Source organism: Agelaius tricolor, unplaced genomic scaffold (assembly GCF_023055355.1).
Source record: "Agelaius tricolor isolate 1412-34295 unplaced genomic scaffold, bAgeTri1.0.p SCAF_3, whole genome shotgun sequence".
Taxonomy (NCBI): domain Eukaryota; kingdom Metazoa; phylum Chordata; class Aves; order Passeriformes; family Icteridae; genus Agelaius; species Agelaius tricolor.
This window is the reverse complement of record NW_027269263.1, coordinates 35,474,216-35,497,210: the sequence shown is the minus strand read 5'-3', so window position 1 is coordinate 35,497,210 and position 22,995 is coordinate 35,474,216. Positions and strand designations below refer to the sequence as shown.

At 37.6% G+C, this 22,995-nt stretch overlaps 1 protein-coding gene across 1 annotated transcript; it reads left to right on the top strand.

The window, feature by feature from the left end:
- Window positions 1-804: 804 nt before the first annotated feature.
- Window positions 805-22,620, top strand: NUP107 (nucleoporin 107). The gene is made up of 28 exons (XM_071423463.1): window positions 805-925; window positions 1,668-1,753; window positions 2,767-2,856; window positions 3,683-3,798; window positions 4,654-4,789; window positions 5,318-5,421; window positions 5,912-6,039; window positions 6,390-6,438; window positions 7,658-7,729; window positions 8,210-8,298; window positions 9,077-9,155; window positions 10,113-10,226; window positions 11,106-11,196; window positions 12,338-12,414; window positions 12,905-12,964; window positions 13,303-13,448; window positions 13,561-13,609; window positions 14,709-14,778; window positions 15,225-15,343; window positions 16,918-16,956; window positions 17,387-17,537; window positions 18,535-18,641; window positions 19,576-19,678; window positions 19,857-20,017; window positions 20,210-20,335; window positions 21,023-21,136; window positions 21,421-21,588; window positions 22,270-22,620. The coding sequence occupies exons 1-28, from the start codon at window positions 813-815 to the stop codon at window positions 22,375-22,377; spliced, it is 2,865 nt and encodes a 954-aa protein (XP_071279564.1). The 5' UTR covers window positions 805-812; the 3' UTR covers window positions 22,378-22,620.
- The last annotated feature ends 375 nt before the right edge of the window (window positions 22,621-22,995 follow it).

Genomic DNA, 22,995 nt, shown 5'->3' with positions numbered 1-22,995 from the left:
TCTTGTGAAGCCTTCTGAAGTTAGGCTCTTTGGCAGCTTCAGTGAAACCCTATGCTTGGGCATCATGGAATTTTATCAGTATCTCAAGCAAGCCTGGAGGACTTCAGACTTGCACTTCTGCTGCCTTTTGCAGCTGTTGTCAGGTGTATCCTTCTGTTTAATTTGCTTGAAGTATCCCACTGTAGCTGTAGCCCTAAAAATACCCAAGTACTTGCAAGTGTTTTTCGGAACCTGCCTGTTTATGTGAAAAGATTCGGTTTGGACACTTTCCGTTGTCCTAGAGCGCAAAACGATCCACGGTCAGTTGCACAGTCGTTTGTGCTTATAAAGTAGTAACCATGTTTTTCTCTAGGTAAAAAGTATTAGGTAAGAAGTAAATTTAGGCAAGGAAAGGGAGAGGTAATTTCATAATTCTGTTAAGTTTGTCCAGCCTTGAAGAGTTGAGTGATGCTGTGTGGTGCTTGCTTTACCCTTTATGTTGGTGTCTGTAGACTGAGTTATACTGGCAGAAAGGGGAAAGAAACAGACACGCGTTTGCAGCCTGGTGAAAAACCCGACACTGCAAAGGCCGGGACGGCGGCTGCTCCAGCCCAGTGTATGAAACCCTTGGTGCGCTTCATGAGCCCTTTTCTGTGCGGCGAGATAACCCCAACAGCACCTGACACTTTTACACTACGGGGCTTTTTTAAGCTCTGACCCTCAATGCGGGTTGCCAACGGAGAGCACCCGTTGCGAGAGCGGCGCTCTCGCTCGCTCCCCACGGGCCTGCCGGGCCCCAGCGCGGCGCCGCAGGGCCCCGGCGGGCGGGGCGCATGGGCGGCGCGGGCGGAAGGCGCCCGTGTCCTTCCGGGCCGCGGGCCGGCGCTGGCGGCGGCGGGAAGGCTGAGCCCGGGCCGAGCCGCGCCGAGGCAGCTGCCATGGACAGGTGAGGGGCGGCGGCACTGGCGGCAGCCCCGGCCCAGGCCGCGCCGCGCCGGCCGTGAGACGCGCCCCGGCGGCCGGGAGCGGGTGCGCACAGTGCGGGCTGCGAAACGCAGCGGGCCTGCAGCGGCTTCTGAGCGTACCGGAGGGGCTTTGTCAGCCGGGAGCTTTAAGTCCGGCTGTTGCTTCTTGAGTTTATCTTTGGATTCACCGGGAGCCGAGAGCTGCTGAGGGGTCGCGGGGCCGGGCCTTTGCCAGGCCTGCTGAGGCGTGGCCGCGCCGCCCCCACAGCCCACCGGGAGCGGCTGCTCTGCTCCCAGTAACTGGGATGGGTGTTTTCCCTTCCGCAGACACGTGAGCTTTGCTGGTCTGTGATGATTGCGTTATCCGGGGGAAAAAATGATGTAGTGAAGTCATGCCATTCTTTCAGTTTAATTTGTCAGTTCAAAATTGGAATTTCCTACTGTTGCTTCTCTTCCTAGCCTTTTTTCCCCCTCTTTTTAATAGTAAAATGTTAATTATGGTGTAGGAGGAACAAAATCTGGGTTTTCTCGCAAGCTCGTTTCCCTGAGCTAATAAGCAGTGCTGGATTTCTGCAGAGGAGGCTGGACATTAGTACTAAGATTGGAGATGACTTAATGCTTTTAAGTTTCCTGGTTGTGGAGTTACTTTGGCATGACAGTAAGACCTTGGATGTCCTGCTTGAATTCACTTGCTTTTTTTTGGTCTATGCTGCTGTTTTGTAGAAATGGTTTTGAAGACGTGTCATCCCCCCATGATCCTGAGATGGTCAGACCTGGACGGAAGCAAGGCTCTCAGAAAAGAGTTTCTAGTATCCTTTTTCTGTAAAGAATTTTTATCTTTTACTGCTGTGTTCACCAGGTGTGTATATTTTTAATACTGCTTAGATTTTCATGGGTGTATGAACTCAAGTGGTTTTCCACCCAGAACTATCTGAGAAGTCTGTGCCTCCATTTCTGAGCTTTTGGAAAAGAAAAATAAGTTTCCTTCATTATATCTTAATTTTATGGTTGTAAGCTTATTTGCAGGTATTGTAGTATCAGAGTATTATGATGATCTAGTGTATCTTAACTTTCCATCCACTGGCATAGCAAGAGTAGTGCACAGACATAGATTTAAATTTCCATAAAAATTTCCCCCCCCCTGCTTTTTTACAGTAAGGAATCCCCCTCACCATGTAGTTTGACAGCTAAGATAGTGGTATTTTCATGGTTGTGATAGCAAAGGAATCCAGTACATTTGCTTGTTCTTATGGGTTTTGCATGTGAAATAAAGCTAATGAGATATTTGCCCTGATGATATTGTGGCTAAGAATCAGGATGTTTCTGAGTGCTAATAGCACAAGCTACTGAAACTTTTATACAACTGCTTCTTAGTAAATCATACCTAGAGCACTGAACCTGGTTACTGATGGGAAGAAGAAAAGTAGAGCAACAGAGCACCTGGAACTGAGAGAGGAAGCATTTTAAAAAATGCATTCAGGCTCAGATTTTCTTGTTATGGTTGATGTAGGGTGAAGCACCCCCTCATGGGGCAGAAGGATTCTCTTTGACCTGAGCCACTGGGAGGAGTCCCAGACCTGTTGTGTTCATATTTCTGAACTTCACTTTGTGGTGTCCCTTTTAACCCTCCAGCTTTTAAGGTTGTGATGAAACATTTTATGAAATGTTTTATGAAACTGTTTTACTTTGAAAGACAAGATGTGTAATTTTCATAACATTTGAGTTACGACAAAATATTTTTCCTTTTCAAGTAGTCACATTCATTTAGAATAAATCCAAAAGTGTGTTTAGGAGAGTGTTTCTTAACTAGTTGATTAATCAGTTCTTACATCCCTGGATGACACTATTGGGAACATGACACCCAAAAGCCAGTTTCTTTCCCGAACTCCTAATTCATTACTTCACCAGCCAGGTAAGACTGCTTGCTTGTTTGCTTACAATTTAGTTAAAGGTTTTATGTGGTTGTACTTAATAATTAATAACAATCCATAAGAATGACATGGATGTGCTGTAATCCAGTGAAGGCCCACAAAGTTGGTTAGTAGGTTAAGTATCTGACATATGAGGAGAGACTGAAAAGAACTGGGATTGTTTATCCTGAGAGAGAGGTTGGGGGATCTTGTAAATATATATAAATATTTGATGGGAGGGAGTAAAAAAAAAGCCAAGTTTTTTTTGGTGCCCTGAAAAGTCAAGAGGCAATAGGCACAACAGCATATACAAGGAATTCTGTTTGAACATTAAAAAACACCCCCTTTTTTACTTTAATGTAAAAACTAGCATGTTTGAACATTAAAAAAACACCCCCTTTTTTACTCTAATGTAAAAACTAGCAGTTCTAGCATTCAGCTAGCATTCTAGTTGAATGCTAGAACTGGTTGCCCAGATAGTCTATGGAGTCTCTGTCCTTGGAGATAAATAAAACTGGACAAGGTCCTGAGCAATCTTTTCTAGTTGACACCTCTTTGGGCTGCCTTTTGCTTTAAGGGTTTGGAGACCAATTTCCAAGAAAGAATGAGTGGTGATGTGCTGCTCTTTATGCTCATGTGTGTTTACAATGAGCTCTAGTAGCTGAAGATATATTTCCTGTTTGGTGCATAAATACAATCTACTTTCAGGCTTCTATCTGCACTGCATAAGTACTTCAGTCCCTGTTAAAAATTTCTTTCAGAATTTCTGGGTAGAGCAGAGTAGTTTTAAATACTTTTTCTTTCCAGAAAAGCCTCTTTCTCTCTCAGGTACTGCATTGCATCGCAGCTCCATGAAGCCATCAGATATGTCTGCCATCCTGGGAACAGGAGGGAAATCTCCTCTTATTCTACCAAATTCTGGACTTTTTGGCAGTCTGTCAATGGTAAGATGGTTAGAGCATCTTTTTCTCTTTTGTCCCTGTGCAACATAGGAAACTCCAAGTTCAGAGTTTCTGTGTTGTTTGCTCCAAAGACAAACTGAGTGGTACAATCTTGCTATTACTGCTGTTGCTGTTTACTGCTGGTGTTAATTATTACTGTGTTGTTCTTTGAGATGATGCAGTGAGGAATAATAGAGGTTTTCAAGGACTTTCCAAATAACACCATGTGTGTTAAGCTAGTCCTCACAACATTGGTTTGTGACTACAGAAATCCTGACTGTGCTTTTTTACAAATTCTTCAAAGATAATTGTTTTATGTTAGCAAGTTAAAACTTTGGGATTTTTCTTATTTTAGCATTCTTCAGTATTAGGCTTCACTAGAGTGCTGAAGTTTAGACTTCAAAGAACAAGCTCTTCTGATGGCTTTTTAGATGACGTTGACTAGCTTCTACTTCAATGTCTTCGGAAAAATACTGATTGGAAAAGTTATCAGTAGGGACCTCTGAAGTATCTTATCTCCATTTATTTTTAAATTAACTCTAAAGAAGTTAAGGTGTTTTTCTCTATCTACATTTTAATTCATTCTCCTTTTTAGTTTCTTTGGTTTGATTCAGGCCATTTGTTTCTTCATAAGTTTTCAGCTTCTGGTTGATCAGTATGTATACAGAGTATACATGTATACACTGTGTCCTGGGGTGACTAAATTTGCCCTAAACCAGACACACTGGTAACTTTTATGGCATATATGTACCTTATCTAAAGGCAGTTATTTCAATATTAGTTTTTTATGATTCTCTGTTTATATACCATTCATATAGAAGGCAAAAATTTATTGTCATTATGTTCTTGTGCTTTCAGTTGGATGAAAGTAGCTGGACAATGGCACTCTCGCCTCAGCAGAGAGGGATGTTTGTAAATGCAGACATGTCCAATCTGACAGAAGATGTCACTATGAGTGCTGTCTTGTTACGTGAGGATGATCCTGGGGAAGCTGGTGAGACAATCTGAAGTTTTATTATTAATTGATCCCAGTTCTGATTTGTGGGTATAAATATATGTCCTTTTTAAAAAATTTCGGTATTATTTTGCTGGTATTTCTTAGTCAAAAACAGTCTATTTTTAAAAGTTCATAAAATTACTCTGTTCCAGTTTATTGGAGTTTTGTGAGTTTGTGCTTTCTATGGAGTCTGTTCTGATGGAGCAAAGGTGATGCTCTAGTGATGTGGGAAGCAAACTGGATTAGTTTTGTGGAGATAGACAAATGAGTTTACTGTTGAAATTCTTGCAGGTGGTGTATTTACAACAAAAGTTTTATAACTGAGATAGCCCATAGCTTCTGTAGATCTTACTGTCTTAGCTGATAAATACTTCTGACTTCGTGAGATAGTTCATATCATCATTGTACTCATTTAAATTTGCAAAACTGAGATGTCATCAGAAGGATGTTTTTGTAGTTCAGTGGGGGCTTTTTTATCAAGGTGTGACTCACTAATATGGCTGTTTCTTCTTATATCTGTCCTAGCTACTATGAGCATGTACTCTGACTTTCTGCATTCCTTTCTGAAGCATACATCAACTACCATTTTTGATCTTGTGGATGAGTATGAAAATATTTGTAACAGTCAGGTAAGTAGCTACTTAGTTTTTATTTACTTTATTTTACATTCCCTTCTCCAAGCAGTGTTGCTGTGAAGTCACAGTGCTTAACATACATACTTTAAATCCTCCAGCTTATGAGTTGCTGAACACTAGCATCGAGTAGCATCTCACTTTCCTCAAACACTGCTTTGCCATGGTGTAGCTTGCTGAATACTAAAATTGTCATCTGGTTGCTGTTCCACTGAAAGTGTCAAGTGGCAATAAACATTAGCAGATGTATAAATGTTTTTATTAATAACATGGATTAAAATGTACTTATTTCTCTCAGGTGTAAATAAATTAAATCATCGTATTATTTTATAAATAAAAGCATCATTTGAATGGGTAATCAAACCCATTTGTTGGAAAACATTCAGGATAGTAAAAAGATTGCTGTAATGGCTTAGGAAAAAAATAGAAAAAATTCAAAAAAATTAACTCTGGCAATTTTAACTCTGTATAAATTTATTTCTCTCAGGTGAATATATTAGGGAAAATAGTTTATCGGGCAACTCCTGGACAGCAGAAGTTTTCCAAAACTGCCAGTGTCTTGTGGCTTCTCAAGCAGGAGATGGTAACATGGAGACTGCTGTCTTCACTTTATAGGTAATTCCTTAGAAAAGCACAGTACTGCATTTTTGTACTGAGATAACTTTCTTGGACAAATTTTTTAGGAGTTTATAAATATGGAGTCAAGCAATTAAGCTTAATTAGCTGTTTATTAAGTTGTTATTAAGTTTAAAAGCTGTTTATTGAAGTAGGTTCTGATATATATGCCTATTCGTTATCTGTTTACAGAAATGAAAGTTGTAAATAGGAGTGTTCTTATTACCTTTGCAACTTCTAGCATTTTTAAGAACATTTTTGTAAAGTTTTATAAGCATTTATGCCTAAATATTTGCTAAATTTTCTCAGCTTTTGTTTTAATCTTTAGTGGTTTGCATTTTTATTTCTAGAGACAGAATACAGTCTGCACTGGAAGATGAAACTGCATTTGATATCACTGTAAGAATGGACTCTTTTGGCATTTTTTATAAGTGATATAAGAAACTAAATAAGCAAAATATAGGCTAAATGCTTGTGTTTTACTTTTAGAATCTCAAAGTGGCAGTCACTTAAAATTCAATAGTGAAAAATGGGACTGATTTTTATCAAGACAATTACTAAATTATTTCATCAATTGTGAAAAGTGCATCTAAATATTTCATTCTAAAGAGAGATTGCTAGTGTAAAAATTATTGCAAACTACTCTTTGTTTTGTTTCCTTAAATATCCTGAGTTGGAAGGGATGCACAAGGATCATTGAGTCCTGCTCCTGGCTCTACACAAGGCAACCCTAAACTCACTAGAAATAACTATTTATTTATTTTTAAAATCTGCATCAGTAGCTGTGACATTCCCATAGATCAGAGATAGTTTTGCTTTGCTTAAAAGAAGAACGTGGTCTCTAGCTGCCTAGCCTTTGCAGTCCTGATTCCAATTTACCTGAAGAGAAACCCAAATTTTTTAGCATTCCTGTTAGAGCTGTAGTCATCTTGTCTATGTCAATACAGTGCTTCCAGCCTTTGCTGCCAGAATATGCTTAGGAAAACAAAACAATAAGTAAAGTGACTCTGCCTTTGTAAAATTTATGATTGCAGATCTTTCTTCTCAGTCATAAAATAGCTTCCTCTACAATTCCCACTGCTAAGTTGTCAGTGTTAATCACTGTTGTGCCAAAAATACCCAGTTTCCTCCTACCTGTGTTTTTTAGGAAAACAAATCTTCTGTTCTCTTTTTACTGAAAGTCTAATGAAAGCTAAATTAATGCAGGAGATCAAATAGAAGGATCAGGGCTCTGGGGTTGGGTTTTTTTTGTTTTTCACACTTTTTGATGTTAAATGTGCGTATGACATTGAAAAGTTTTTTTTTTTTCTTTTAAGGTAGCAAATGGGATTTAAGATAATATGCAGGCAGTCAAGGAATCAATGAATCTACTGTGTGGAATCTTTCTGTGGTCTTATATTTGTGAATTATATTCTATGTCTCATTTTTACGGTTTTTAGTGTAACTGGATGTAAATGATCAAATAAAGCAATGTATAAGGCATTTATACATTGGGAGGGGAAATACAGCCTATTGAACTTGTAGCAAATTTCTGAATTAGTATGTGTTTGAGTTGATATTTCTGGTTCTGTGGAAATTTTCTTTTCCATGAAGTAATAATCAGCTTTTTCTTAAATAGGCTTTAACTGCTAGTGAAAAAACTACTGTAGACAACTTGTTTCAGAAAGATTCACTTGTTCGACAAAGTCAGGTATGATGGAAAGTTTTTAATATGGGAATGAAAATAGATTAAATGTTCATAATACTAATGCTCTGTGAACTTTTGGGGGTTGTTTCTAATACTTTTTTTTAACATTCGCTCAAGTGTGTGTGAATTGTATGCATAAAAATGATGCTCCTTAGTTGCTGAAGATGAGAAGGATTTTTCTGGGTGTTCTGCAGAGGATGAAAGGCTGAGAGCTGTTCCTATTTGCAGCATCTGTTACTGTTGATGGTGATTGATAAGCTGTTAAGTAGTACTGGATTCAACTGCAGTATTCACTGAGAAACAGACATAAAGTGCCAACCACCTTCATTTTGGATTCTTTAAATGCAAATGGAATAGTCTTTTGGATCTGTCAGCCTTTTGGTTGCTGCTTAGATAAGAAGTGGATCCAGAGATGAGAGGAAAGTAGTAAATATATTATTTGTTAGAGGTTTGTTTTAAAAATGCAATTTAATTTTATTCCAGCTGGTGGTGGATTGGCTAGAGAGCATTGCTAAGGATGAAATTGGGGACTTCTCTGATAATATTGAGTTTTATGCAAAAACAGTATATTGGTGAGTTCAGACTTTCTTTGATTATATACATTTTCCCATCAAGCATAAAATACACAGTCACAGAATCACTCTTGAAAAGAAGTGGTCTTTTTAGGTTGTTCATTTCATTTCATTTCATTCACTTCTTTTCTTATAATTCTTACATATAAAAATTGAGACTTCTTACCCATCCACTGAAGTAAACCTCACAAGTCAGTTAGTGCCTTTTGGGAGGCAAAGATGAAAGGAAAAACCATCAAACCATTGTAATTTAATCTTTGTCTGGCTTTAGTTTTTGCCCAAGTTCTTAATCACTTGGTGTCATTTACCCTTCACCAGAAGCCATTATTGTCACCTGTATTATCACTGATGGGTTTTATGGCAAAATGGACCAAAGATTACCTTCCATGCTAGATGCCTAGAGTAAACCTGCTTTTAATGGCTGGTGAATACAGGCTTTTGGAATTATGTATTTATCCTCAATTTCTGCACTAGACTGACTTTATAGTAATGATAATGGGAAAATCTGCTTATGCAGAAGTCAGTTAATAGTGGAATACATGAATGATTGAAATAACAGATCTTTTGAAAGAAATCGAATATATGTGCATTAGTTTTAATATTGTACTTTTGAAATGTTATGTTTTCACAACACTAGCATAGTTCATGGATATATCAGCTAAACCAAGTGTCTGTTCTGTAAACATATTCTATGTAACAAAATATGTCTTTCAATATTTGTGTTACTCAAAGATGCTTGCTAAAGTAATTTTTCTGTAAAACATTTCACTGCTTTCAGGGATAACACACTCCACGCCCTGAAACAGCGACAGTCAAGTACATACATGGGAAGTTCTCGTCCTCTGGTAACAGAGTTGGTAAGTATTATATGAAAATAGGACTTGGCTTCAAAATGGGCTAGAGAAATATGCTATCTTCACAGATTGCCACCAATTCTTAGATAGTTGTGCTTTCTAAAAGTAGTTGTTGTATCTAAAAATGGCTGCAGAAACTGTGAGGCAGAGCACCTCAAAAATTCTTTCATGGATCACTGTGGACTTGTGTTTTCTTTCAGCAATCAGTTCCATACCCCCACCCCCCGCACAAGTACTTGTGATCTATTTGGCAAAGTAAGGGCTTTATTATGACTAAAACAAACCTGTGCTCCTAAGCAGAGAAGCTTCTAAAACTCTTTGGGGAGACCTTGCAGATAAGGGAATGCTGTCTTTATGCAGTAACCAGTACAATAAAACCAAGTCGTAGTGCAGTACTTGGAGAGCTCTGTAATAAAAGCTAATAGGAGAGAAGTCAAGGAAAGAAAGGGCCATCCATTAGAACAAGGTGATGAGCTGCCTCAGTGACAGCAAAGCAGCCATAGGAGGCTAATTCAATTGGGGAGTGATCTGAGGTATTGATTGGCTTTGGAAAATCACTTTGGATTACATAGAAGCAAGTGCAGCTGTTGTGAAAAACCTTCTCAGATAGAAGGTGAAGGAGGAGAACCAGTCTGGTAGGCAGATAGAAGAGCAAAGGATGTTTGAAGGTGAGAAGAGCTGGAAGATAAGAAATTTGGGGCAAAAAACAAGGCAGTGGAGTAAATTATTTGCATTGACTCTTTCTGATAGGAACAGTGACAGAAGAGGAATAAGAGAAATTCGAGGAAAAACAAGTATCATGCTCAATATTACATGGGTTGTACAGATTGTTGTGCCAACATGAAAAAGTGACTCCAAATTATAAAACAGGGCAGAACATTAATGGAAGAGACATATAGGTATTGTGTAGATGTGATGACATCTATTGTATAGGTTGAGTGATGACTTTTTTCCTTGCAGGATCCAGATGCTCCTATTCGACAGAAACTGCCACTTGATGATTTGGACCAAGAAGATGATGCAAGGTTGTTGAAGTATCTCTTCACTCTCATCAGAGCAGGAATGACAGATGAGGTAGTAAGTTTTAATGAAGTAAAAGCAAATAAGCTGTGTACTAAAATGTCTGTTTAAATTTGGCTTGTAGTGATTCAGTTTTCAATTTGTTGTCAATACTGACTGCCAAATTAGCATTGTAATCAAGCTTGCTTCTAGTTAAATAATTTTGGGTGTAGAATAGGTGTTATGGAAAAAATGTAGTTTTGGGTGTTTGGGTTGTTTGATGATATTTTTTCACTGTTGTGTTTTGATACTAAATACTGCCAAGACAAACAGACAGAATGCTTTAAAGGGCTTCCTAATTGTGTCTCTAATCATCAATGGATTATCAGGTGTGTATACATAATGACATTTGAGTAAAGGGGAGGAAAGGGGATTTGAGATTCTCATGCCAAAGACCTTCAGTGAGGACTATGGGTACTTGCTCATATTCTGTTCCAATATGGTGCATGTGTATTCATTTTCTGATGGTATGGAACATGAGCATACTGCTGCAGGGCATTATGAGTAGAGATTTACAGCTTCAGTTGGGATTGGGAAGGCTGAGTGAACTGGGAAAGTAGATGACTGCATGAAGACAACAATTAAACATATAAGCAAAAGGGCTATGCTTTACACTAGACTTACCAGAATGATGCATAACAGCTGTTTAGCTAACAAAGATGAGGCTGTAGCACATTTCTTACATTGCTGTAAATACTGACTGAAGGTGAAAAAAGGATGACATTTACTTTGAAATCTTTCAGTTGTTTTGAGTTTAAGATCCTGTGTGCTTATTTTCCACGTAGTAGAATCTCTATAAAATTAACTGTTCTAATAATATTCTCATTTTTAAAGAAGCAGCTGGATGTTTTCCTACCTTGAAGTGTGTTGCTGAGAAAATGCGTTATTTTTCAGGCACAGCGCTTATGCAAACGATGTGGTCAGGCCTGGAGAGCTGCGACTTTGGAAGGCTGGAAATTGTATCATGATCCTAACATAAATGGAGGTATCTGCTCTAAAGTGCATTTGAGACAGATATAAAAATACTAAGATCTCGTAGTATCTGTTTGTGGCAAAGAGAAATAGCTCTTTATTTTCACCTGATGAGCCTTTTTTGATATCTGGAATATTTTACCATGTCTGTTGAACATGTAAAAAACTAACATGAAATTATTTTACTTGAAAGTTCATTGTATCCATCTACACATGTTAAAGCCACTTTCTTTCTCAAAGTCAGACATAATCATTAGGAAGTAGATGTCTCAGTGTTTTGTACAGATCTTCTCCACCTCCCTATATTAACTTGGGTCTGTATTTTCTTAACATTTGGCTTATGCCAGCTAGCACACATTTTGCTGCTTACAGACTCAAATTGGACTATATCCCCAGCTTCAGAAAGGTGTAGTAGGACTACAGTTCAGCAAATGTAAATGCAGGAGAAAGAGATGCTTTTAAAATATTTGAAAATTGTAAAGTACCTTTCTTCTTGGTTCCTTGCACATGGTTCCCCATTTATAACACAGTACCTTGCTGCTTCTCTCTATGTTCAGTACATTGCAGGATTTAGCAAGGAATTCAATAATGAGTCTAAGTGTTGTTTATAGCTGGGTGTGGAAGGCTTAATGTTTTCTTTCTTTTCAAATCTTGATAGCCTGTTGCTCTTATCTGCACGCCACACCACTGTCCCAGCTTTTTTTTGAGTCTGCCTACCTAAGCTGTTGTTACACAGGTATAAATGCCCATGCAGATGTATGCAAAATAGCAGCACTGAAGCAGTGACATTTTTAAATATGAAAGATATAAAAATTCTTTTTTTCCCCTTAACTTTGCGTTTTTTCAAAAGTAGACACTGTAGCTATGTTACAGCCAAAAGCATTATTTTTTTAAAAGCTAGATAGTAGCCAAGTTTTTAAATTACTGTAACTTACAGATGCAGTTCACCAAAACAGCCAGAAAAGCCACCTTGCAGTCCAGTCAAAAGCATCAAAATGCTTTAGGAAGAGTTCTAAAGGGATTGAAATCAGGCTATGAAATGAAAATAGACTTTATCGCTTTTTAGATGTTACTGGATTCTCTTTTTTTAATAACATTTTCTCTCTTTTTCATTTCCCTCTCTTTTTTTTTTTTTAATTATTCTTTACATGTAGGAAAAGAGCTGGAGCCTGTTGAAGGCAATCCATACAGGTGCATTTGGAAAATTAGTTGCTGGCGCATGGCTGAAGAGGTAAGACAATGCTGCTATTTTTTCTATTAATATATAAATGCGAACTTTTCTGAATTCTGAAATGGGATTTTTAGTAAACACACCTACTCTGTGTTTGCTGCCTAGAGGATTCACAATTAATGCCTCTAAGAGGATTTCTGAAATACCATTTATGCATTGTGAGAAATCTACATAATCAGCACCACTTTTTCAGGAAACGTCAGACTCTTTTTTCTGGTTGAAAGTAAAACCACTGACACTGCCTTCATCTTGAATGGGAAAGAAAATGTTGCTTTCTTTCCAGGTCAATGTAAATTTTTCAATTAAGTTACAAGAGGATGCTAGTGAAGGGAGTGTCACTTGCTATTCTTATTTTGGATTTTCCAACTTTACTTGGAATCTGTTAGATGGAAGGTTTTGCAATGGATTAATCTCTAATAAAATTTAAAGTGACTAGAAAACTTAAATGCTTTGTAATTTAAAGTTTGGATGTTTTTACTGTTTCTTTTAGGAGCAGTTTAATAGATATGAAAGAGCAATCTATGCAGCCCTGAGTGGAAACCTCAAACAGGTATGTCAAGCCCCCTAGTTAAACAGTGTTTGGTAGTTGTGTATTTCCTTTCTCATATGTGCAATATCATCAGAAATATTGCAGTTACTCGTTTCTGTACTTTTAAAGATCTAGTAAACAGAACAATAACAAACATTGCTTTAGTAGACATGCTCTTTTTAGTACTGACATGTCTTAATTAAATATTACAGACTTCTCAGTCAAGGAAAGGCTGCTGTTTAAGGTGGTTACTACACTGCTTTGGTGCCTGAAAATCTGATCCTAAATTATAGTTGCTCAGTTTGGGTTCTTGTGTTTCTCCATCTCTTGATAATTTTTACTCTTTTTTTCATATGTAGCTTCTTCCAGTTTGTGATACCTGGGAAGATACTGTTTGGGCATATTTCAGGGTCATGGTGGACACTCTAGTCGAGCAGGAAATACGAACCTCAGTAGTAACTGCAGAGGAGATGGAAGATCTCCCTAGAGATTATTTAGAAACAAAGTAAGTTTCAAGTAAAATTATGCTGCTGCTACACTCCACAAAGTATCCTGTATGGAATCTCTGTAGAATTATTCAAGGTAACATTTTTTGTCTTTTCTCCCTTGCTTTGAAGCTGGACTTCAGAAAAAGTTTTTGAAGAACTTCAGGCAACGGACAAAAGGGTATGTAATAATTGCCATGTTTCTCCTCACTGCTTACCATTTTTGATTATTCACTGGGTTCTACTTTTTACTGCACTCTTTACTGAAATGCTCAAATATGCACAATGACTAATTTGTTTCATGTTTTCTATCCCCAAAATAGTGTGATTTCCAAATTCAAATAGATTTTTCTTCATGCTACACCCTCTTAAGAGTGAAAGTGATACAGGTTTTATGTTGCCTTGCCCTGTATCTGCCAAACTAGCTGGGTGTGCTAAAGGAATAGATGGCTGTCAAATGTTGTCAGACATACAAAGCAGACAGACAAATCAACTATTCAACACTTCAGTAAAATGTTCCAAATCGATTTCATTCTATTTTCTTCATAGATTTGTGTGCATATTTCAGAACAGGCCTTTCAAAATTTAAAAGCATATTTGCTTAGACTGTGATTCTCTGTTACTTTTAGCACCCAAAATACTCAGTTCATGTAAGATGGGGATACAAAACTTAAAGGTTATTTTGCAGTGATTAAATTGAAACTACAGTTACTTTTATTTGATGGAATGGACACATAGCATTTATCATATTGCTAAGACAAAGAACATGCAGTCAGCTACAGATACACCCAGCTGTATTTGCCTTTGTAACATAGTGCAATCCTCACCATAAAGCAAATTTAGATTTGGATTGCATTTCATGCATTAATGTGTTGATTCCTCTGGGGAGAGGGTGGAATTTCTTCCTGAAGTAATTTTCACAGGCCTTTTCTTTAAGGATTTATACGCATTGTTGCTTCTTCTGTGATTTTTGTAAATCTTACCTGTAACATCATTGTTTGTTCTCTTCAGAGCAAAAAGCCCTTGGAATTGGCTGTCTTCCATGAAAGTATTAACTGCACAGATCTATATTCCAGTTCTTTCTTTTAGTTTGTCAATGTTCTTTAATTTGATGCCGAGACAGCAAGTGCCTTTTCTCTTGCTCTTTATGAAGGATACCCTTTGAAATAGGATAGCTTTTTTCCCCTGAGGAACCTTTGCTTTATTTATAAGTTTGTTTTCTTCATACATTATGCTAGAAGATTTATTCAAAGTTTGAATTTTCTTTTTTTTGTCTCCAGAGGGTTATAGAGGAGAATCAAGAACATTATCATGTGATTCAGAAATTCATTATACTTGGAGATGTGGATGGTAAGCATTTCTCTTAAATGATTTTTTTTTTTTTATTGTCAACTGACTACATTATTTTGAGGAACCTTTCCAGAAACTTCTGTATGAATGGATTTTTAGAAGCGCACAGTAGGCAAGCTCTGCCTTAAAGCTATGCTCTAATCAAGAACTGTAGGAACAGTTTGACCTACAAGGTAGTTTTCAAAGAAGTAATGAAATAGTGTAAATGTGTGAGGATACATGCCAGACTGTAGCTATAACTTCTTCTGAGAAATGATGGGATACATACAGTACATTTTTAAGCCAAACAGCTACATCTTTCCACAGTTGTCGCTGTTCTGTGTTGTTGGACTTCTGAGACTCAATTACATTTGTTGAATAAATGCATCATTTGGAAATATTTCTTGGGTGTTTTTTTCTTTGTCTCCATGGTATGGCTAATGCAGACATTTCCTTGGTGGTTATAGGTTTGATGGAGGAAGTCAGCAGGTGGCTTTCCAAGGACAGAAGTGTGCTCCCAGGACACCTCCTTCGTTTCATGACACATCTTATTCTGTTTTTCCGCACTTTGGGTATGCAGACCAAGGTCAGTTCACTTGTACTTGATTTGCTGTCATAGCAGTAGCCAGTCTTGGAAGTAGAAATTCTTTTGTGCAAGTACATGGACAACATAGAATGATGGTAAATTACTGCCAGGTTGAGGAGAAGCTGCATGCTTCAATAGTGTATTTGTTGATCTTGGAGCCTAAAGGAGAAAAGAGCATCCTCCTCCCTTCCAGCTGAGCTTAAAAACTGGGTTTTGAGGATGGTGGATTTTACTCAGAAACCCTTTGTTGAGAAGGTCCTTGGTCAAACTTCATGTTAGGCTTATTCATAGCAGCCAAGATGTCTTAAATATAACCTGTTCTTATAGACAGTTGCTGGAACGGTACCTATTGCTGCTGTAAGCTCATAAATGCTTCTGCTTGAGGTAATTAGTACCAGCTGAAACTTTGTTATTATCTCCAAGTATAGCCTACTACCTATTTGGCCTATTTATGCTAAATACACAGAGGGGTGACATAGCTGTAGTTACTCATTTTGGACAATATCACAAGTAATTTGGGGCTCTTCTTTTCTATTTTAAAATTTAGAAGCTGTTGTGTGTCAAGTAAGTTTTTGAATGTAACCTCTTTTGGGAAAACACAAAAGAGTTTTCATTAGATGATTTAAATACAGCTCTGAGTTACTGTTTATTCATACTTCCAATCATTGCTTGAATTCCTTGTGGAAGTCTGTTTTGAAGTCAGTTAACATTTAGCTAAATAAGAGGAATGTGTGTGTGTATATGTATACATATTAATTTTTTAGACTCAAAATTTTATGGAGTAGGTGTTTAAGCTAAAGTGCAGTAGAACTAACCATTAGCATATGTTTGACAGAGGGTACAAAAAACGTGTAATTTCCTACATTAATTCCATTGTGGGAATTTGTAACAATTGATTCTGCCTTTACAGTTTTAGAGTAGATGAATTTATTGTATGATTACTCAATCAACCCTCAGTAGACTTCACGGGAAGGAGCCAGAAATGCAAGCTTTTATGGTGTTTATTGTATATTGATTGTATACAGCTCATATAGATAAACGCATATAAAATTAAAATTATAATTCATGACAGCAACAAACACTTGAGTCTTGGCTAAAGCAGTTTCAGGTGCTCAGCCTATAGTGGTTGTTTAGTATAGGCTATTCCAGATGAGTCAGGTGATATTTATACCCTGTTAAATTATCATTTTCCATAATAAAACAGGGCATGTATTACACTGCAGTAGTAATCTGTGTACCTGACATTTTGTTTATTAATTTAAAAAATACGGTAAAATAGAAAGTTTTTTAAATCCTGTAAAAAATAACATTCCAGTTAGATCAAAGGCTGTATTATCCACTTGCTGAAAAAGGAAATCCTTGGAACATTAAATCTTTGAATCAGAAGACATGCTTTTTTAATCATGCTCCAAGAGAAACAGTTCTTCCAGTTGAGCCTGTTTGTGTAGATTACTGAAGCAGGAATAGGCAAATAACCTTGTGGCTGTTCTAATAGTGATAGCCTGTCAAGTATCTTTTATTTTATTTTCCACATTATCTGATTTAAAATTGAATTTATATTTGTTTGCAATAAGGAGGAAGTTTCTGTTGAAGTCCTAAAGACCTACATTCAGGTAAGCTTTCAGAAATATTGTTTGTTTTCTCTGATGTGATTTAGATATAAAGGAGGAAGAAAAGCAGACTTAAGGTTACAGGATGATAAGAGCTATGATGCAGCTAACACTGTTTTCTCAGGAGATGCATGGAAGCTTGCCTAATACACAAATTCTCTGTCAGCAGTTCTTAAATGAGACAATTGTATTGATCCTTGTTTAGAAGTTGAGTGGAATCTTCCTGTGTTAGAATAAATTAATCAGAAACTGGTTACACATTTTTGGGTGTACCCAGTACATGTTTTTACTTAAGTGTAAGCACTTAAGTGTAAGCACCAAGGAATATAGTATGCGTATCTGTAAATATATTTATATATTAGTGGGTATCTTGTGTATATTTGCTTCTTACATATTTGCTTCTCATTCTGTGTGTTTGTTTCATACTGTGCAGCGATTGGTGTCTGAGAAGCACACAGATTTAATAGCCTTTTATGTCAGCCACCTGCCCCCAGAGCTTGCTGTGGCTCAGTACGCTTTATTTCTTGAAGATGTTACTGAGAGCGATCAACGCCACCATTGCCTTGAGTTAGCAAAAGAAGCAGGTGAGAGATCCTGATGGTCCAATTATCATTTTATATCCTGGGTTATTTTGTCTTTCAGTAGTTTTTCCTCTAAAACCTAGCTATGAATATGACACTCTTTCCTTCCCCTATTATTATTTTTTTCAGATAAATAAAATTAATTTCTGATCACTTCTTCAAGTAGGTGTATAGGTGTGTTTTCATTAACCTGGAATTAAACTAAATATCACTGCTTCTGGGTTATGTCCAAATACACCAGGAAGTAAAAGTCAGCTGCCTATCTCAAATATATGCTCTGAAACTTGACATGTTCATATTATTTCAGAGAACTAATTATAAAAGTACGTACTTTTTTGTGGCTTTAGGAAGGTTATGAGTATCTTAAATTTTTTGTCCAATTTATAGTGCTTGTTCTTAGCCACGGTAATTTTCTTGCATTAATTGTAAACTTCCTTCTGGGCCTGTACATGAAACTAGAAGGGGATTACAATGAAGCAGCACACTGTCCATTGCTTGACAATGCCTCTGTGCTAACCCAGAATGCACAAAGCAGATTTCCTGCAGATTTCATGTCTTAACTTCTCTTCAGTCATTTTTCAATCATTTTCTTTTAAACTCAGCTAAGGTTTCAAAAATAACACATCCTGCTTAAGCATCTGTAAAAGAACTATTCTGAGCTTTTCCTGGTACATTCTTGTCAAATCATAGTCTTGCTGTCAGAATTGTAGGAATCAGTGATCTTAGCAGATATATCTATATGCTGTCTTCAGCACAGATTGAAGAACTTATTGGTTGTCTTATATTTGGTATTCTGTGTTATATCAAATCTCATTCTTGTAAAATATCTGCAATAAATGAGATCACACAAAAGCTTGTAATTTATTCTGACAGTGTGTGTTTGAACAGACTGATAAGAATTACCAGTAGTAAGGAATAAGATCAACAACTGGAGTCTGAAATTCAATTTGTGTCAAGTTTGAATTCATGATAGTTCTTACACAGCTCACTTTTAACTCAGGTCTGGATGTTGCAACCATAACAAAAACCGTTGTTGAAAACATCCGCAAGAAGGATGCTGGGGAGTTCAGCCACCATGACCACGTGCTGGACACAGGCACAACAGAGGTGAGTGCTTTACAGAGCAGATAGTCCAGTTTGCAATCAGCTACAGAGTCTCTGACCATCTATGAGCCATCTTTTTCTTTCAACAATGGTGAAAATTGCCTTGAAAAAGCCTAGGAGGGAAATGTACTTTCCATGTGACCAAGTGAGGATATTGCACAAATCTGTAACTCTGTTTCTGCTTTTCCTTGCTCTTTGGGTGTGTGCTTACCTGTATACAAACATTAAGTGAAGATAAGGCCCTTGAAACGACTGCAGCACCCTATGCTGTAGGTGGGAGTAGGGTGTTGTTATAGCCTCTGCAGTTTATGAGGATTAGTACTTTGGATCTCAGATGTACCTTTTAAGATGCTGAAGTGGCATTTTTAGCTACAGCAGACACTGCTTTTGCTGACAGTTTCCTTGTCACTGCTGTTGACCATTGGTTGTATCCAACTCAGTGCTTTAGGGACAGCAAGGTAATGTTAATAGACTCTATTCAAAGTACTGCTTAGAAAGCAACTGACCATTTGCAAATCTGTGGTAATGTTTTTGCTGTTCAGTACAAAGTTTAAGCTCCCTAAGACAAAAAGGTAGTTTATCTAACAAGAGTTGGAAAACTGTGGTTGCAGGCTGATGGTGCCCCTGAAGATTATAGCAAGAGCTCCATGAATGTACCATGTTGGTACAGTGTATTTGTATTAAAAATTGAGGAAAACACATCATAATCCATAAAAAATGTTGAGAGATGATGCTCTGAATATCTTGGGAACACTTTGAAATTAATTTTTTAAAATTATTGCAGATGGCAGAGGTTTTCTAAGCTTTTGAATAAATCGATCCTTGTTACTGTGTTGCAATGCTTTCCAAACTTGTGTATTTCCCTGACCAGATCTAATGTGTGTTGCATCAGCTGTGGGCTTGAAATGGTGATGAATCTCTGTGTTGTTTTTTACAGGCGGATCAGCTGAAAATAGATGTAATTGACTGGCTCGTATTTGATCCTGCACAGAGGGCAGAAGCACTTAAACAAAGCAATGCAATCATGAGGAAGTTCTTGGGTACTAAGCTTCACAAATACTATAGACTTACTTTTAAATGTTGGTTTTGTTCTCATTGGCTCTTGGCAGTACATTTGATATAACTGGATCTAGTCTATTAAAAAGCATGGGTTTGCCAGCTTAAGAAGATAAGGTATGGAAATTGCAAAGCTCTGATACCCAATTCACATTCTCATAGCATCCAAGAAACATGAAGCTGCAAAAGATGTGTTTGTGAAGATTCCCCAAGACTCTATAGCAGAAATATATAACCAGTGGGAAGAACAGGGAATGGATACTCCGCTTCCAGCTGAAGATGACAATGCTATCCGGGAACACTTATGTATTCGTGCATATTTGGTGAGTTTCAAATATGCAATATTCCAAGTTATTGTTTAGAAATACGGGTGACTTTGCCTTGGTGGTGAAACTTTAGCTTTGTCCATTTGATTTAACTTCTGATTCTTTGATTCATTAAACCTGTGCATGCAATGACATTCTGGTTATTAGATGAGTCAAAAATACCCAAACACTGTTTCCAATGCAATCCAGGAAGCCCATGAAACCTTTAATGAATGGTTTAAACACATGAACTCAGCTCCACAGAAGCCGTCTTTGTTACCACAAGCAAGTTTCACTGAAAAAGTGGCCCATGAACATAAAGAAAAGAAGTATGAGGTAGGTGGAAGCCCACCTTATTTACTGTAAACTTTTATGTTCTTGCTTTAGAGGCAGTCTAGTTCAATGAAAGAAAGTAGAAGACTGCTATTTCATATTATTTAAGGACTGTATTATATACTATTTTTAGTATATAATACAGTCCTTAAATAATATGTTGAGAGAGTATGAGACAACAGAGTTATAAGGCAACTGCACAATAAATTGTTTTTTTAATGACTCAGCTTTACATAAAATACTGTAATAGTAAATATTATCGTGTGTTGATTGTTAGTGTTATTAATAAATGTGAGCCCTTGATTTTGCTATTAATTCTATGAAGTATTAGCACCTTCTGTTTTCTAAAAGATGCTGCAGTTTTGTTTTGAGTAAAGTTCTTTTTGCAGGTCTGGTCAGTAAAAATATACCCTATTCAGTTAACATAAACATTTGTTTTATAAGCATGGCAGAATAGGTTGTTTAAAATTATCTTCCTCTCGTGGCTTTGTTTTTGAACAACCTGTCTGACTCTGTGGACAGGGCATTAAGAAAGGATGGAAATAGTTGTGAGCAGCAGGCTTTTAAGTTTTAGCCACTGACTGAAGATTCTAATTTGAATTGGAGCTGCACTGCCTGTTGCAGTCTGTTTTAAAATAGCCTTGGAAATTATCCTGTTCTGCAGTAGTTTATTTTTTGTTTCTTTGCCAGATGGATTATGGCATTTGGAAAGGCCTCTTGGATGCTCTTACAGCTGATGTTAAGGAGAAAATGTACAATGTGTTGCTGTTTGTTGATGGAGGATGGATGGTTGACGTCAGAGAGGTAAAATGAATTTTTATGTCATGACGCAGACCACAAAGCACAGATCACATGTAGTTGTACCTTTGTGACATTTAGTTTCATGTGCTCCTGTTCAATTTGCTCTGGCCTTGCTGTGAGCATTTAGAGCTTGCTCCCTGAGTAACCATGCAGATCACACTTGAGAGTCCACTCCAGGCTGCTGAGGCCAGTTTTCTGCCTCTGACAGTACCAATTGCGTGCTTATGCTGAGTTGCCTGTGACAGGTACATTTTCCTAATACTGACATGTTACTTTGCTCTGGTAAGGACGCCGAGGAGGACCCTGAGCGAGCACACCAGATGAGCCTGCTGCGGAAGCTGTGCCTGCCCATGATGTGCTTCCTGCTGCACACGGTGCTGCACAGCACGGGCCAGCACCAGGAGTGCCTGCGCCTTGCTGACATGGTCGCCTCCGAGCGCCACAAGCTCTACACGGTGAGCCAGGCAGGGCTGCAGCAGCCTGGCCTACACTGAAAGCTCTGTGGGCTGGCTGTGGAAAAAGCTTCTATATAGAGAGGAAGACACCATATGTTCCTTAGCATCATAAGTTTCTTGATCGCTTCCCATTCACTGCAGTAGTAAAAGGTTTCCTTGTGTTATGACTTAAGGAATCAGAGTTAACTTCGAAATTTTGGGGATAATGACCACCGTTCTGACAACCAGTTCTGAGTACTGCAATTACTAATTTTTGGATGGGGGCTCTTGAATTTTAACCTCATGATCTTAAAGGTCTTTACCAGCCTAAATGATTCTGTGATTCTAAATTTAGCTGTAGTATTGTAATTGATTTCTTTATTTCCATTACATTTCAAAGACTATATAAGCAGGTTTTGCTTTAGAGCATTTGGTTTAGCCATGACTATCTTTGCCTCCAAATGCCTAAAGACACCCCCAGAATGAGACAGAGCTATCTTGAGCCTATGTTCAGGTTTTGGATGCTGTGTCTAACCTCCCGTGCCTTACTTAATGTCCTTCTGAAATGCCTGATGATCACACTATCTTAAAGAGAAATAATCAAATAGAAAAATTAATTAACCACCACTTTTTTTAATCAATACTGTTCATTGCAAATAAATATAACTTTATGATGTTTGGTTTTTTATTATTTATTCTCAGGTATTTTCAAAAGAAGAACTCCAAAAGCTTCTACAGAAGCTGAGGGAATCTTCTCTGATACTTCTGGACCAGGATCTTGATCCTTTGGGATATGAAATTCAGTCCTAAGTTTTCATGCAGATACTTTCAAAAACTTCTGAGCATGGACATTCTGGTTATTAACAAAAACAAACAAAAGACCCCAACAGAATCATTACTTGGACAAAGTGTTCTCTTCTTGTGGGGTGAAAAACCCCAACCTTCAGATTTCAATTTAAACTTGAAAAAGTATGACCAACTTCAGAGATGTTATTTGTTACACAACCTTTTTCATATTTTTTTTCCTAATAAAAGTGCTTGAAAAAGAGAAAATGTTTGTTCATTCTAATCTAAAATGGCATTATATAAATTTGGTGATTGTATGAACTCCTTAATATATTTGCTACATGCCACAAAGACTGCCCATAGACTGCATGGAGAAGGAAAGTGAGACTGCCAGGTCTATGGAGAAAGTAGGGGAGAAGGAAAAGGGACACACTGGAGAAAAGGAAAACCAAAAAGCAAAAGTGAGGGGTTACTTCCAGCCCTTCAGAAGAGAAGGCAGCCTTGTCCTGTTCTGCTGTACATGAAGGAGTTGCTAAAATGCTGATGAAATCCTGAACCAGAGGAAAGATGATCATATGTTGAAACCCCCCCGTTTGAGATTTCGTAGTTTATTTTGAAAGCTTGTTCTGCCCCCGTTTACAT

Excerpts from the sequence above, each read along its gene's own strand:
- NUP107 (XM_071423463.1), top strand. The coding sequence starts at position 813 with ATGGGCGGCGCGGGCGGAAGGCGCCCGTGTCCTTCCGGGCCGCGGGCC. Across the intron at positions 13,610-14,708 it reads TTCAGGCAACGGACAAAAGG|AGGGTTATAGAGGAGAATCA; the intron begins GTATGTAATAAT and ends TTTTGTCTCCAG. Across the intron at positions 16,957-17,386 it reads TCCTAAAGACCTACATTCAG|CGATTGGTGTCTGAGAAGCA; the intron begins GTAAGCTTTCAG and ends CATACTGTGCAG.